Source organism: Serinus canaria, chromosome 8 (genome assembly GCF_022539315.1).
Source record: "Serinus canaria isolate serCan28SL12 chromosome 8, serCan2020, whole genome shotgun sequence".
Taxonomy (NCBI): Eukaryota; Metazoa; Chordata; class Aves; order Passeriformes; family Fringillidae; genus Serinus; species Serinus canaria.
In genome coordinates, this window is record NC_066322.1 from 14,389,615 (window position 1) to 14,406,016 (window position 16,402).

Genomic DNA, 16,402 nt, shown 5'->3' on the forward strand with positions numbered 1-16,402 from the left:
ACAAAATAAGTGATGCCCAATGCAATTCCCCACCATCCCCTGACCAGTGTCCAGCCAGTTCCCAAGCAGGGGCCTCCGGCCAGCTTCCCCCTAGTGTACATACTGACCATGTGTCATATGATACAGAATTGTCCCTTTGGCCAGGTGGGATCAGCTGTCTCTGCTGTGTCTTCTTCCAGCTTCTTGTGCTTCCCAGCCTTGTAGGTAGGGTGGGGGGAGGAGCTGAAAAGTCTTCAACTTAGTGCAAGCACTGCTCAGCAACAACTGAAACAGTGTGCTATCAACAGTCTTCTTATCCTAAATCCAAAGCACAGCAATGTACCAGCTACTAGGAAGGAAATTAACTTTATCCCAGCCAAAACCAGGACATACCAGTAGAGGGAAGGATGTAGCGGAACAACAACAACAAAAAAGAAAGAGTAGAAGACATGGAAGAAACACACAGCAATGGATCCACAAAAGAGAAATAGGAAATTAAACACAGGACAGAAAAAGGGCTGGATGCTGGATTTAGTAAGATTTTTATCCAGAGTCCACATGGTTGTAAACCTCTGGTGTGCTCCAGTTTGGGGCTGGATACTTACTGCCAGTGGGAGCACCTGGGGAGCCTCTGTCCCACACAACCCTTCTGGCTGCTCCATAGTCCCTATGTACTGCTATGAAGAACTGTTGCTGGGTGGAGGGAAATTAAGACAGTTTTTTTTCCTTGATTTGTTTCTCTGGAAAGTCCTTTCCCCGGAGAGACACAGGCCTGTGAAAATGACAGGATATACTCAGTAAATCTGTAATAGCCCTATGTAAGTCAACAGCATCAAATTCCTGCTTTGCATTAGCCAAGGTCCCAGTGATTCCCTATACCACTAAACTTGAGAAACCAGTAAAGTACTCTTCATGACATGAAGCAGGGGCTATTTCCCAGTAGGCAAACAAAGTTCTGGAACAGTACATTACACTGAACAAAATCTAAAATAGGAAGATACTCCAAACTTCTTCCTGTTTCCTGATGTACATCCAGGATAGGTAGGCACAGCCTGGAGTGCAAATGCTGGGTCATGGTTTGAGACAGGGAAGTGTGTGCAGGGAAAGGGTCACAGTCTAACCTGAACCCCAAACAAACTCAGCCTATCTCAAGTGTTGTCAACTACTTGAAATTCAGGACAGGTTTGTTAAAAGGTTTTTCAAAGCTTCTGAAGTGACCTTTTCTTGAGCAAATGTAGGTTCAGTTAGTTTCCCATCAAAGCCGTGTGAATGTGTGGTAAGACATGAAACCAAGTGAGAAAAGGCACTATTCATTGACTTTTCCTGTGGCATTTGCTGAATGTTGGGAAAGTCATAGATCTCAGCTCAGTGCATATCCCTAAATTAAATGTAATTAAACAAACAAGTGTTTGCATAAATCCCTGAAAAGCAAAACTGGCCAATTTACACACACAATAGTGTGTTAGCTTCTTCTTTTTCAAAATTTATGAAAACTTTTGAAAATTTTCATTAATCAAGGTGCTGACTCACAAACGTTTTCCTCCTCATCATAATGCTGCTGTGTAAAGAGTTATCCTGGGGAAAAACTACCAGTCAGATTCCCCATCGAAAAAAGTACTTTGGATTTTTAAAATTAAAGTACCACAGAAAAACTCATACACGGGTAAAACTAAGAGAAAACCAGCATACTGGATAGCTTGAAGTCTAGAGTCCTGCTCCTCCTTGTCACCAGCTGGGGCTCAGCTAAATCACCAGGGATGGAAAGTCATTATTACCATCACTGGCAGCCATCAAAGCTTGCTGGTGGTCTCTCTCCATCTTGATGGACACATAAAATAATTTCTGTCATCAGAAATGGCACTACATGGTACACATTGGCAGTCTCCAGAGAGCTGCATTTCACTAAGGACTGGTTTTGCCTCTCAGCTGTTTTTTCTGGCCAAATTTTGAGGCATACAAGTAAGGAACAAAACCACTGCTGCTTTCTGAAGCACAAGTTCCGGGCAAAGTGTTCATGGAGCTTTCATCCCAACACCTTTCCCAACCCCCAAACCACCCCAAAGTAAAGCGTCAAGTGAATTTACTTGAATGAAAAGAAAACCATGAAGACAAGAAACTGAGTAGGGGAAAAACCCTACAAAGGGAACTCTCTATCAGGGCCAGGCCGCGGCCGGGAGGAGGGTCTGCAGTGCTGAGGACATGAGCCCCTCTGCCGGACACGGCCAGGGCCGCGGGGACATCCCTGAGGAGGAGGAGCAGGAGGAGCCGGGCCCCGCAGCCCGGCAGGCAGCGTCATCCTGTCCGCTGCGGGACACCCCGTCCCCGGGGTCACGGCACCCTCTGCGGGAGAGGCTGCCCCATGCACGGCGCCCACCCCGCCTCGTCCCAGCCCCCATCCAGTCCGGTCCGGCCCCGCGCTGCCCGCGGAGCCGCTGCGGGGCGGGGGCAGCGCCGGGCTGTCCTCACGGCCCCCGTGCCGGACCGGCAGGTGCGCGGTGGCGAGGCGAGACCACCCGGCAGCGCTGCCGCCGCTCCGGACGGGCTCCCCGGTCCTGCGGCCCCGGCAGGGTCCCGCTGGTATGGGAATGCACGGGAACAGCACACAGGCCCGCGGCACTTACCGGAGCCCTGCGCACCGTCCTTGCTGTCACCCTTTGGGCCGTGGCACCGGGCAGGCGACGAGACGACCGGGCTCGGCTCCTCCGAGCGGCGGGGCTGCGGCTGCCTCCCCTCCCCGGCTGCCCGTCCCGGGCGGGCGGCACGCAGGGACACCCGCTGTACGGGAATGCCGCAACCAGGTTAATCACATCGCATCCCCCCACCCGCTGTCCCCCTCGCCCCCTCCACTTTGCATGGCCTTTGGAGGGGGTTTTGCAAGCTTTCGCCTCTCCTTTGAATCCGCTTCTCTACCTTCCGGCCTTGAAGGCGACAAGAAAAACCCCAAACTCGTGTTGGGAACAGTAATCTCATTTGCAAAGAAAAATCCCTGGAATGGGGACTCATTGTAACGCCTTTGGGCAGCAGACCCAACTGCTGGGCTATTTCAATAAAGAAGCGAACTGCAGCAGAACGCCAGTTGGCTCCTCCAGCAGAGCTCTCCTAAATCATGATAGACAGATTGCGTGAAAAACAGGAATTCCAAAGAATTTCCTGCCCTGGGAACAGAAGTTAAGGCTATATTTAACAACATCTGAAGCTGTCAAGAATGCTTTGTGGTTGGATAACAGAGCAGAAAAATGTGAAAAATGCGGGCTACTGCTATACCAAATATGGAAATATTGTTACGTCTGGGGTCTAAATCCCATCTGGAAGTACTTACAGCCAGGAAAAGAAAAGACGCCACAACAGAAGCTTAAACTCTCCTCTCTATCCCCAAATATTAAACTTTAACGAGGCAATACAATTCAAGGGCGCCCAACTTGAGTGGGGGACAAGGCACCCGGGGATACACAGGCTGAGGGGGGCTGTTCGCTGCGTGCTCATCCCGTTCCTGCCCGGGAAGCCGGGCCCCGGCGCTGCCGGGCATCTCCCGGCTCCTGGGCTCCGCGGCGCCGGGAACTGCTTAGATGCTCGCTCGCAGCGCAGCAGCAGCGCGGGGCGAACCCCGGCACGGCCGGGTGACCCTCCTGGCCATGCCACAGCGCAAGGCAGCCGCGGACGCTCCCGGCGGCCCGGGGAGCTCCCCCGCCGCTGCCCGAGCAGGTGGCCGGTCGCGGGGCGCCACCGGCACAGCCCTGGGTGCGCACGGCCCCTGCCGGTGAGGCCGCCGCGCTCTGCGTGCGGGGAGCGGGGCGCGGACCCCGCGTGAGGCGGAGAGGCCTCCGCGCCCCCCGCGCGGCCCGGCCGGGCCGGGACCCCCCGCGGCTGCGCCGGCGGCCGCGAGCGGGAGACGGGGCGGGGCGGGGCGGCCGCGGCGCGCGCCAGCCGCATTCCTGGGATGCCGCGAGCGCTGGACGCGGCCGCGGCCCGGAACGCGCGACGTCAGCGCCGCGGCGCACGCGGCGGCCCCGCGCCCTATATAAGGCGGTGGCGCCCGCCGCCGTCTCAGACCGCGCCGGCCGCGCTCCCGCTCTCGCTTCACACGGGCTCCCGCTGCACCGGCGCTGGACATGGGCTCCGCGGGCACCCGGCCCGCTCTGGCGGCCGCTCTTCTCTGCCTGGCCCGTCTGGTAAGTGCCGCGGGTCTTCCCGCGGTCCGGGAGAGAGGGAGGGAGAGAAGGCGGGTCGGGTGGCTCCGCTCGGCTCCCGGCGCTCACCGGACGCTCCGCTCCGCAGGCTCTGGGCTCGCCCTGCCCCGCCGTGTGCCAATGCCCAGCGGCCACGCCGCAGTGCGCCCCGGGCGTGGGGCTGGTGCCGGACGGCTGCGGCTGCTGCAAGGTCTGCGCCAAGCAACTGAACGAGGACTGCAGCCGATCGCAGCCCTGCGACCACACCAAGGGACTGGAGTGCAACTTCGGGGCCAGCCCCGCCGCCCTGAAGGGCATCTGCAGAGGTAAGCGGCCACCCCGCTCCCCCGGGACGGACCCCGAGCCCCGCGGTGCCGGGGCTCGGTAATTTCGAGCCCATGTATGGTTATGCTTTGTTGTCGGTAGCTTGGCAGAAAGGCACATGACTTCAGCAGTCTGGAATGCGATTCAGTATGTCTGGGCTCTGCTAAACGCACATAAGGAAAAGTGATTCCTGACTAAGTTATTGTTCTGGCCCCGCGTCCCCGGGGGCTTGTAGGGAGCTCCGCCGTACATTGAGTTTAACAGACCAGCAAATACCTGTGCTTAAAGCAGCAATTCCCGCCGCTCACCCCCTTCTTTCCCTTCCTGTTGATCTCTGCAGCACAGTCCGAGGGAAGACCGTGTGAATATAACTCCAAAATCTACCAGAACGGCGAGAGCTTCCAGCCGAACTGTAAACACCAGTGTACGTGCATAGATGGAGCTGTGGGCTGCATCCCGCTCTGCCCGCAGGAGCTCTCTCTTCCCAACCTGGGCTGCTCCAGCCCCAGGCTGGTCAAAGTCCCCGGGCAGTGCTGCGAGGAGTGGGTCTGTGACGAAAGCAAGGATGCACTGGAGGAGCTGGAAGGCTTTTTCAGCGAAGAGTTTGGTCCGGATGATTCCGAAGGCGAATTAACCAGGAACAATGAGCTAATTGCCATCGTGAAGGGAGGCCTGAAAATGCTACCTGGTGAGTGTGGGTTTATCTGGGTGACAGTTAAGGGGAGGAGGCTAGAGGGTAGCTAGACCTTAGTCCCCTTAGACCCCAAGGGAAAGAAACCTAGGGAGAGAATATATTGGGACTAACCCCTCCTTTTCTTTTCCAGTTTTTGGATCTGAGCCACAAAGCCGAACTTTTGAGAATCCCAAATGCATTGTGCAAACAACCTCTTGGTCCCAGTGCTCAAAGACGTGTGGAACTGGCATCTCCACCAGGGTGACAAACGACAATCCTGACTGCAAGCTCATCAAAGAGACTAGGATATGTGAAGTGAGGCCATGTGGCCAGCCCAGCTATGCCTCCCTAAAGGTAAATACAGACTCTTCTAGTGTTCATCTTCTCTCTAAGCTGCTTCAGGTAGGGGTAACGGCTGGAAAAGAATCTCCTGCTAATAATGTTATTGCCTTTCCTTTGCAGAAGGGAAAGAAGTGTACCAAGACAAGGAAGTCCCCCTCCCCGGTGAAGTTTACTTATGCTGGATGTTCCAGTGTGAAGAAGTACCGGCCCAAGTACTGCGGCTCCTGTGTGGATGGCAGGTGCTGCACACCCCAGCAGACCAGGACTGTCAAGGTCAGGTTCCGCTGCGATGACGGGGAGACCTTCACCAAGAGTGTCATGATGATCCAGTCCTGCCGATGCAGCTACAACTGCCCGCACGCCAACGAAGCCTACCCCTACTACAGACTGGTCAACGACATTCATAAATTTAGGGACTAACTTGTGTTGGGGGTGGGATGCAAAACAGAATTTTGAAGTACCCAGCCATGGAGAAAGGACCTTTGATGGAAGTGGTGCCTTGCCCATTTGAGGGCAACATCGAGATGTGGAGGAGTGCACTGTGCAACTGGACACTAATGCAACAGAGATTTAAGCATACTTAAGGCTTCATAATACTGGAGCAACTTTACTGCTTCTTTTTGGAGCACCTTATCTAATTATATACTGTTTTCTGTTTGTAAGTGATCAGATTAATGTTTTGTTCCGGTTATGAAAACTTTTCTATCCTGTTCAATTTAACACTATGCTTCTTCCCCTTCCTTCAATCTTCTCCCACCCTTTCCCAACTAAGTTGGAAGTTACATTCCTTCCTGAGGTGGGCACCTGTGGGGTGTTCACAGTGGCAGCTATTATGTACCAACTGTAGTTTAATGGCAAACAGAAATCAGTTGTTTTAAAGCTGAGTATTTTATTTATCAAACTGTAGCTTTTTGTTTGTTTGTTTCCTTTGAGGTTTTTTTTACCCCTTCCAGCCCCTGTAATACTGGAATAAGTTGTAAATGATTTTAATTTTATATTCAATGAATTAAAAGAATTTATTTATGGAATTAATCATTTAATAAAGAAATATTTACCTAACTACTCTTAAAGTATTCTGATAGGCAACAGGCTTAAATACAGCACATGCATAAGGTTTCTGTAAAAACTTAGAATTCTGAAAAGTTTGGATTCTCTGAAAGCAAGGTCTCCTGCAGATGCAGAAATGGACTAAATAGCCAAGTCTAATTCTTTGGAAAAATGATGTTTTGAAGGAGTGTCTGCAGCCTGCAACCCCACGCTTTAGAAAGTATACACAGAAAGAGCGTCTTGGCACTGAATGCAAATCTTTGATGGACTGAAATGTTAATTAGACTCAGATTATTCAAACTGTCCTGGAATTTGCAACATAAGGTACTTCATTAGAATGCAGTGCATGCATGGTGATATTGAACACGGGTGAAAATGGTCATCAGGTCTCACGTTTTTTGGTGGCTGCTTTTTGCAAATTAATACATTTCTATGGCAGAGGAATGCTTCCTACAGGCTGCAGAAGGTAGTTTGCTTTCACTAAATTCAAATTAAATGAGCTTGAAGCAATGACTTTTGTTAATCCTAATAACACAGTGATGAAAAGTAAACATACTGTTAACAAGAGAAGAATGTGAGGAATTTCAAGTACTAGTCCCAGAGTAGAAATTAGTAGTACTGGAGTAGAAAGCAAGGGAGCTACTCTTCTCCTCACTTCCCCTTCTCAATTTTAAATATGCAATTGCACTTTACTACCTTGTGGGACACAGATGACATTTGGCTAAGGAAGGGAGCTTGCTGGCACGCAATAAAAAAATGACATTTAAAGAAATTAACGAGAGCAGGATCTGAGAAAGCATCCAACATTGTACACTTCTTGTTAGCCTAAAGCTGTGCTACAGATTAAGACTGACAAGAAACCTGCAACAGGGTATTATTTTTTTCTCCTTGTGTGGGTATTTCTCTGTCAAAATACTCTCCCACAATCTTTAGTAAGAAAGATACTGCTCATAAAAAACAGACTGATTTTGAGGTTTTAGAATTGTGAAGAGGTGTCATCCAGTGTCATTCGTTACAAGCAGAATCGGTTAAGGGTCAATTTTTTATTAATTAGACATAAATATCTCAATAAAATAAATAGCCAAATATCTTAGAAGCTTATCTCTGGCAGTTAATGCTTCATCTGAGAAATAACAGCCTTCCCTCTTTTCTGCTCAGTCAAGTTTTCTCCCTGAAGGCATTCAAAAGTAGAACTGTTTTGGAATTCACCACCTGGCCACCAGTCTCAGCTGTACCTAAACTTGTCTGTACAGTATTTGTTGACAGCAGAGCAAGGAAGCACTTTTGTTTGGCTTCTATGTAGATCTAGCACTGAACGCTTCACGACATCAGCTGCTCGCTGGGAAACCATCAAGTTTACACACTGGGTTACTGTAGGGCGGGGAAGAGGATCCACTGCTCCCAGACACCCAGCAGCTGCAGGGCATTCCTGCCATGGCCACCGTCACCCACACTTGAATGACATCCATCTTCACACCAACGCAAGTCACATCTCCCCACAAATCACACGTACGTGTGACTGTGCTGCACACAGACCATGGCTGTGACACACACGTCATGGACAAACAGTGGCCCTGCTGACTCCTGCCTGCAGTGTGGCTCTTGCCAGGCCCAGCATTTACAACCTCCCCTTTGGCTTTTCCATGGTAAGGAGTGCTTCTGTACCCTGCTCATCGGAAACATGTGCTGTTGGGAGAATAACAGCTCTAGAGGCAGGTCAGATAAACAAAATATACTAAGTGAAGTTATCCTGATATAAAAAGAGTAAAATAAATCCCACTAAAAAGACCTGCAAGTCTTTCAAAGTGGGCTGTCACACCAACTGGTCATCATCCATATAGTCCTCTCTTCTATTCTGCATTTCACAATTACATGGCAAAACTACTTTTACAACACTGTAAAATGAATCACTGTCATTTTTTTTGCGTGTCATCTTTGCACTTGCTTTGAAACTTTTACATCTGCTGTTGTTCCAGCAGAATAAAAAAACCCAAACCCTAAGTAGTGGGTGTGGATATATAAAGGATTATAAACTCAGATTCCATGAAGTGAAGCAGCAGAGCTTACAGGTAAAGTAATGAGCACAACTATAATTGTATTTCTTGTCAAAAACTAAAATATCAATATCCTGCTTCCAGAGGAATATTAGATGAGGAGTTAGGAACACGATAAATAATGTACATAACAAAAATCTGTGCATTTGGAACAAATTCAAAGCCTGAAAGTCAAGCCACCAGCACCGTGTGGAGTTCCCCGGAGCTGGGCAGAGCCGGGGGAGTCCCGACACGCCAGGAAGGAGAGCGGCACCGCCTCAGCCTTCAGCGCAGGTTGCAGCAGGGTCCCCTCCCCAGCAGCCCTGCTCCAGCCACTCTGCCTGTCCCCTCCCCTGTGTCCCGGTCCTTCGGCTGCTCCCTGCCCGGCCGCTGGCACTGTCACGCCGCACCGGCACGGGGCACTCGGCCGAACGCGGTGCTGCCGCCACAAGGAGCGTTTCTCACACTACAGGTTTAGGATCGAAGGAACGCGCAGCCTTGTGCTCCCCACGCTCATTTCCTTGATGGTGGTAAACGCTGTAATATCGAGGTTACACATAAAATCTTCCCTACTATTATTGAAGACAAAGTTTCAGCTTCCATAAGTGCTCCATGACAGGAAACAAAACAAAAGCAGGAACACACAGACAGACTTCCATACTGCACAAACTCCTTGTGGGGTGCTGCCAGCTCGCTCCTCTGCAGCAGCAGCAGGTGGAGGAAAAGCAGATACCAAACTGACAGCGGGACAACTGAGCTACCACTGAACCCTCGTGGGGCTGTGAGAATTTCTTTATCTACACACCAACTACTGCAGGGCCCATGGCAGATCAGTCCCCTGGGCTGCCTAAACCCTCCAGCTGACACTGTCTGGAGCAGGCCCATCTCCCTACTATTCATGGGCAGCCACTGGGTTATGCAGGAACAGGCAGGGACCCTGTGATCAGTGGGATTGTTGCAGGAGGATTTCCAGTCCACTGAACCTGCATGAATCCCTCACGCATCTTGAACACTGAAACAGAAAAGTTTGCAGTGGGCAGTCATTCCTGGCTGGAAGTCAAACCCACCTACCTAAACAGAAGCAGTCAAACCCACCTACCTACACAGAAGCAGTTAAATGTGCCACACCAGAGGCTTGCTCTTGCCAGATGCTCGCCATTCTGAGCTGATCCTGCAGAAATGCATGTGCACAATTTAGCTCACTTGTTTAATCAGTGAAACTATTTTGATGCAGGGCTCCAAGTGCTCAGCACACAGCAAAGGAAAGCTGTATAGTTTTACCAGCTGCTCTGCCTTAAGCCAGTTCCTCTTATGTAGACATGTCCCCATTTTCACCTTCAGTTTCCTCCTGCATATTACATAGCCACAATTAAAACAGCACACAGAAACAGGGAAGTGTCACAGTGAAAGCAGTAACATGAAAGTAGCTTTGGAGGTACTTAGAAATACACTCCAATGCACAGACAACTAAACTGCATTAAACTGCAGTGAGATTTGGTGTCTAGAAAATATAAATCCTGCAAAAAAAAAGACTACAACCAATAGAATAATATAATAAGCATCTCTCTATCATGCTGTAAATACCAAACACCAAGAAACTGAATAGATGGCATCCACCATGCTATGGTTCCCCCCATAAAACTACACAGCTATGACTTCTGTGTACACAATTTATATTGGAGAAGATCCTGAAAGACCCCAAGGCATCACATAAGCAACTTCATCTGTCTTGAAGTACAACCACTTATGGGATGGAATGTAACAACCATCTAGGAGAAAAACATTACACAATTTTTTATAAGTTTTCATTTTCTAGTCAGAAGAAATTCAAAGGTGGGGTGAACACATTTGCTCAGATGGGAATCCAGCTGGGACATGCACATTAACTATTTCATCTCCTGACAAATGGCAGTTTCAATCAGGATGAAGAGACTCAATTTAAGTGAGAGAAACAATCAGCAACCCAGCAGTGCTTTGAGACCACTGAATGTCAGATTAAAAGAAGCCCAGTATACCAGCCAAGTCAAAGACACCAGTTTCTCTGAAACTACTAATTTCCTTCAAAATCTCAGAGCAACCAGGTTTGAGAGCAACTGCTACTTAGTCTATGAACTTGACAAAATCAGACATCAAGAAGCCATGGCTGTAAAACCAGCAGTCTATTAGGAACTTGAAAAAGGAAAATGCATTTTTCTCTACGGGCGGGTATTTGTGCTGTAGTGGAACAATGCTGCTAAAATCAATGTGGATGCCCAAGCACATCTGAAAGTAGAGGCTGGGAAAAAAGGTCAGCAAAGAGATACCACTGAGAATTTAGATGACAGAATCACAGAAATGCTAAGCTGGAAGAGACACAACAGGATCATCAAGTCCAACTCTGTGCAGGAAACCCCAAGAGCCACACCATGTGCCTGAGAGCGTCATCCAAACATGTCTTGAGCTCTGGCAGGCTGGTGTGGTCACCACTGCCCTGGGGAGCCGTTCCAGTGCCCAGACACCCTCTGGGTGAAAACTTCTCCTGATATCCACCCTAAAACCACCCTGACTCAGCTTCAGGCCATTCCCTCGGGTCCTGTCACTGGTCACTGAGCAGAGATCAGTGCCTGCTGCTCCTCCTCCCCTCCTGAGGAAGGTGGGGCTGCAGTGAGGTCTGCCCTCAGTCTCCTGCAGGCTGAACAGACCCAGCGCCCTCAGCTGCTCCTCACACAGCTTCCCCTCGAGGCCCTTCACCGTCTTGGCTGCCCTCCTTTGGACACTCTCTGATAGTTTCATGTCCTTCTTACATCGTGGCACCCAAAACTGCCCTCAGCACTGGAGGTGAGGCTGCCCCAGTGCAGAGCAGGGCAGGACAATCCCCCCCCGCTTGCCCAGCTGCCTGATGTCCCCAGGACATGGCTGCCCCTGCTGGCTGTGTGAAAGTGATGGGGAGTCCTTGGCAAGCTTCTAATGCCAGCCATCCATTCCTTTTTGTTAGCATCTACACCTCATCCACTGACTTAGTGTTTACCTCACTTTAACACAGCTCTACTTCCTATTGGCACTCTTGGCAAAACAGACAAGTTCTGGAGCTACAATACAGATCCAGTAGAGAACCTGGAAGCAAGGAATGGAAAGGCAAAAGCAGCTTTCACAGTCCTTTCTTCCTTCTCCTTGAGGCAGAACAGGGATGATGGGAAGAAAGTGGCAATGCAATTTTAAAAACAGCTTTGCTTTTCTACCAGCTGAAATGATGCAGGAAGCAGCCAGCTCCCAGTGCAGTCATTTATTGTCTAAAAAAAGACTCCCTCTCCCTTCTCATTTCTATTCTTCCTTCTCTGGCAGACTGTTTTGACCTTATTCTGATTTGCCATGCAACCACAGGAACAGCTGTACTGATGCAGCTGATAGAAAAAGAAGTCTCATGCAAATGGATTAGATAATTACAAGGACTACTGTGACAGTCAAATAAAAAGGAATGAATTTCACCAATTCTATCATGAGTGCACAAAGACTTTCCCTTACCACAAAGGTAGCCAAAGCTCTATTGGCTTTTCATGCTATATCACCCTACTGATTTTTCCTGCAAAAAAACTCTACTATAGTAAATATGCTTTTCTGCAGGAAAAGCTAGCAGCAGTGAAATCAGGCTAGGCCAGGGGAACTTTGCTTCCAAAGCGACAACAAAAAAGCTACAATGCACAGGACCATTGAGGGAAAGAAGCTCTCACTACAAAAGCATCACTAGAGCAAAGTCACTGTACTATGGGTCTCTGAGACCTGCTGGGGCATAATGAAAACACACTTCTGCTACCAAATCACAGACAGCAAAACTACCCCTCTTTTTACCTGGTTTTACATGGCATCTCTAACTTCCCTTTCAGTTTCAGTATTTCTTTTGAGTTATTTTTGCTGCCATTTCTTGTACTGCATACATGTGACTTCTTTCCATTTCACCACAGATTTCCAGCAAATAAAACCATATGCACTACCATAGCAACATTTTAATACAAACACAGTGTAATCTTTGTTCACTGAAGTACACAGTTCATTTCTTTTTCTCTTATTAACAGAACCTGCATCTGCATACAGTTTAACTGAATGTCATAGCAACAACATAAACAACAATTCAAGATATTTTTTCCTTTGGAGGGCAGAAGAATAAACGTTTTCAGGAAAAGAGTGTGGGACTTCAAGCAGAATGAAATGTTTGTGACTAAACAGGGCCTGAAGTTACATCATCAGGGCTACATATTTACACTTGGAAAGCCTGCTCTTGCACGGTGTTATACATTCTCAGCTCCTACAGATGTCAACAGAGAACAGCCATATCTGGCAGGGCAAGGACTGAATCCCAGCTATGCTGATACACAACACAGAGCTGGGACTTGCTATCTGCACTGCCATGAACTTAGAAACCCAGGCACTGCTTCAGACTGGAGTGCACATTCTGCACTGAGTCTTCTTCTACTGCAGAGTAAAACTGCACTGTTGACTGGAGTAACAAAAACTGCTTCAGCATGCCTCCAAGGACCAGTGCCAGCCACACATTCTGTGGCATGACCCTCTTTTTCTCTATGGATCAACAATTCCTAATGCCAAGATAAATGTAGCAAAACTTAGAATTCGAATGTGTTCATTCAAAACTGAGCTGTTACACTGACAGGGGGTACAACGCTGCTTACCCATGACAACTCAATTATGCCTCATACCCCCAGGAAGTTATACAAAAAAGGAAAAGAACCAAGTTCTCTCCCATGGCTGACTCAGTCCAACCTCCTAGCTATTGCTGTGTGCTTAGCCATGCTCTATTTTTGTCCTTTAAGGTTTGTGAAAGGGATGACATCATTAAGCTTTTAATTTTTTTAAGTAGTGTTTTCATTCAAGACAAGAGCCTTTACTCTTTGTAAGCTGATAGTCCTTCAGCTCAAGCATGCTGAAAAGTCTTAACATTAAAAGAAATGCTGTAACAACACTACACAGAAATAGCTTGTTCCTTCTGTGACAAATAGTTTATAGAGGAAAATAAATGAGTAAGCATAGTAGGCATAAAATCAAGCACTCAGTGCAAGCTGGTGTTGAATGGCCAAGATTAAAACAACATCACACAGTTCTCATTCACAGACATGATCTGTTCTGAATCAAGGCAGAGTCCTGTAGGGATCTGTGTGTAATAGGACTACAATAGTATGTTTTCAAAATGGACAGAATGGAAGCCTTCTGGGAAGCCTCAGCTCCATGTCTTAAATTTCTAGTTCTTGACCAAAAGTTTAAAAAATACAGAAGATGCTTTTTCTCTCTTCTGTTTATTACAAGATGCCTGTTCCAGGTTAAGTCATTAAAAAAAAAAATTAAGAACTTTCTTTAACTGCCTACTAAAGCGTTAAAAAACATCTGCCTAGCACAACAGTGCATAAACTGATTAAATTATTATGAAGAATTATGACTATATGAAGAATTTTGATGTCTTACTATAAAGAAAAATGGAAAAAGTTTAGGAAAACTGAAAAAAAAAATTTGAATTGCATTTTGGTCTGTATTTGATCAATCACCTCTGTTCAAACTAATGTAACTGTAAAAATAGGTAAGTAGTAACCTAGGAAAGAATGGCAAATGCTACCTTTTACTCTCAGTTTCACTGAACTCTGGGAGATTATTCCCAGCTTGTCTGGGAAATTTCATTTCTAGTAACCACCACAGGAATGTTCCTTAATAATGTTTTAAAGCCTTCTTTAAGGTAAATCGGAAGGACAGATTTAACAGCATCTTCATTTAGAAATAAATTATGTTGTGTTTAACTCACAAAAAAGCTTAAAGTAGATTTATATAAGAAAAAAACCCCACAGGCAAACCCTTTGGTACCATTAATGAAAACCCCCAAGAGCACAGGAAAGTAATGCAAATCACAAATCCGTGCTCCTCAGCCAAAGACTAATCACACACACATGCAGATCAGCACTAGTACTTGCAGCACTCCCATTTTCACTGTGCTCTGGACCCAGCAGAAGTGCCATGCTTTTACTCCAGATGAAACATTTCCTGGCAAATGAACTGTGGCAGTTTTGCTCTTCGACTCTTTCACTGGTATGACTATGAATGAGTTCAAGACTGGTCTACAGTAATTTGTGGCTACTAAGTCAGTGTGCAGCAATCACTGATTAGGAAAAGCTTATTCACTTTCACTGAACTGAAAAAATATGAAAGCAGCACCTATAGCTAGGAATCCTGGTCCTTTAAAAAGGGTTAAAAAAACGAATGCTGAAACAAGAGGTGGGCAGAGGACCAAAAATGACCAAGAAAGAAAACAGAGCACAGGTGGCTACTGCCAGGTGAGAAGAAAAACTTTCCTCTTTCACCAGAGGTTGCAAAACACACGAGAGAAAGGATATATGATACCACTGGGAGAAAAAGTAGTATGTGACTACAAAGATCTGATACTCTGGCCAAACTTCAGTAGTGAGCTGTCATGGTAAACAATTTATTAACTCAAATTTCTTCACAAGGGAAAAAAAAAACCCTTCTAAAACTTTGAACATCTCAGAAATCTTCTCCATGCAGCATGACTGGTGAGGGCCCAGCAGCCTGGTACCCTGAATCCCAGACTGAGAGCCCAGAAGCCTAAACCCTCTCCTGTACTGCTCCCCCAGCTTCCTGCTACCTCCAGAAGTTCCTTCACTGCTTTCTATTGTGATTCTACCCACAATATCAGCACTGGCAGAAGATTTATGACTGAAATACCACCTTCATGGCAATTTAGCACACACCCCAAGCCAGCAACACACTAAGGTGCTTGTCTCAAGCAGGAGACAGAGTCTGGGAACTAAGGCAGCAGCAACCTCAGGGCACTGTTTAGAGTGAACATGTCCTGAAGACAAATGCTGGCCTGGCCAGACCTTTGTAACAAAAACTAAGGCAAAGGCTGATGCTGATTCCTGAGAATGCCCTGCTGTAGTGGGGAGAGGGGCTCACCTGGCTTGCACCACTGTGGCATTGCTGTTCTCATCCTCCAACACACCCCACAGGCACAGGGGATTTGGATACAGGATAGGTGGTCTGTGATCTAAAAATCTTTTCAGAAGTTAACAGCTGTCAGCAGACAATACAGTACAGGAATTTTTTTTCCTTTACAATTTATTTGTTTTTGGGTAGGCAAATTTAGCTGATATGCCTGTGAGTATTTACAATAACTAACTGCAGTAGGTACTAGGAATATGAGATGCATACCACAAGCATTCTTTAGAAGTCCAGTGTTATTTGCATTAGTGCCAGTCTATGCATCCATTTCTATGGATATAAAAACTCATGCTAATTTAGAAGACCTGGAGGGAAGACCAAACACACTTGCCACCCTGAAAACACAGGCTGACCTCTCAATTAACACATGGAACAAGATGCAACCAAGTAAGGAACAAAACAAAACAAAACAAAACAAACAAAAAAGTATTGCATCAAGCACCCAAAATGTCACCAGAGAAGATCAAAAGTAACATAAGACCACTTTCAGTAGCTCAGTGTTACACAGAAATACTGTAAAAGGAAACTGAGCTAATGAAATAACTGTACTTTTCTCCCAATAAACTGAAGCATTAAGACTTCAAATCAACATAAAATACAAATATGTGATCAGATATTTAAACCCAAACATTTGGCTCTGAGCTGGTTAGGGAAAAAGGAAAAACAATGATGCAATCAAAGACTGCAATTAAATTAGAATATTTTTTTTTCTGGAACCACAATTCCCCATCTTTTTATTTACATCCCTAAACACGCATTATTAAATCCAAAAATAGTCAAGCACTTTGAGAGTGCTACCTTTAGTAAAAGGAAGTTAAGCCAAACCCCTAGGAACTTAGTTGTATAAA

General features: G+C 47.1%; 2 protein-coding genes across 3 annotated transcripts in view; one reads left to right on the forward strand and one right to left on the reverse strand.

Moving 5' to 3' along the window:
- Positions 1 to 2,705, reverse strand: part of DDAH1 (dimethylarginine dimethylaminohydrolase 1) — a 94,239-nt gene extending 91,534 nt beyond the window's left edge. The window contains exons 1-2 of one of the 2 annotated variants that reach the window (XM_050977554.1): positions 2,601 to 2,705; positions 585 to 751 (exon numbers count right to left, since the gene is read on the reverse strand). The gene's annotated coding sequence lies outside the window, so the exon portion shown is untranslated. Of the gene's footprint in view, positions 1 to 107; positions 752 to 2,600 lie in introns of both variants that reach the window. The other variant, XM_050977553.1, reaches the window with a different exon arrangement.
- A 1,334-nt stretch (positions 2,706 to 4,039) lies between these two features.
- CCN1 (cellular communication network factor 1) lies at positions 4,040 to 16,156 on the forward strand. The gene is made up of 5 exons (XM_030226292.2): positions 4,040 to 4,148; positions 4,255 to 4,471; positions 4,810 to 5,157; positions 5,294 to 5,496; positions 5,605 to 16,156. Exons 1-5 carry the CDS (start codon positions 4,089 to 4,091, stop codon positions 5,902 to 5,904), a joined length of 1,128 nt encoding a protein of 375 aa, XP_030082152.1. The 5' UTR covers positions 4,040 to 4,088; the 3' UTR covers positions 5,905 to 16,156.
- Positions 16,157 to 16,402: the final 246 nt, after the last annotated feature.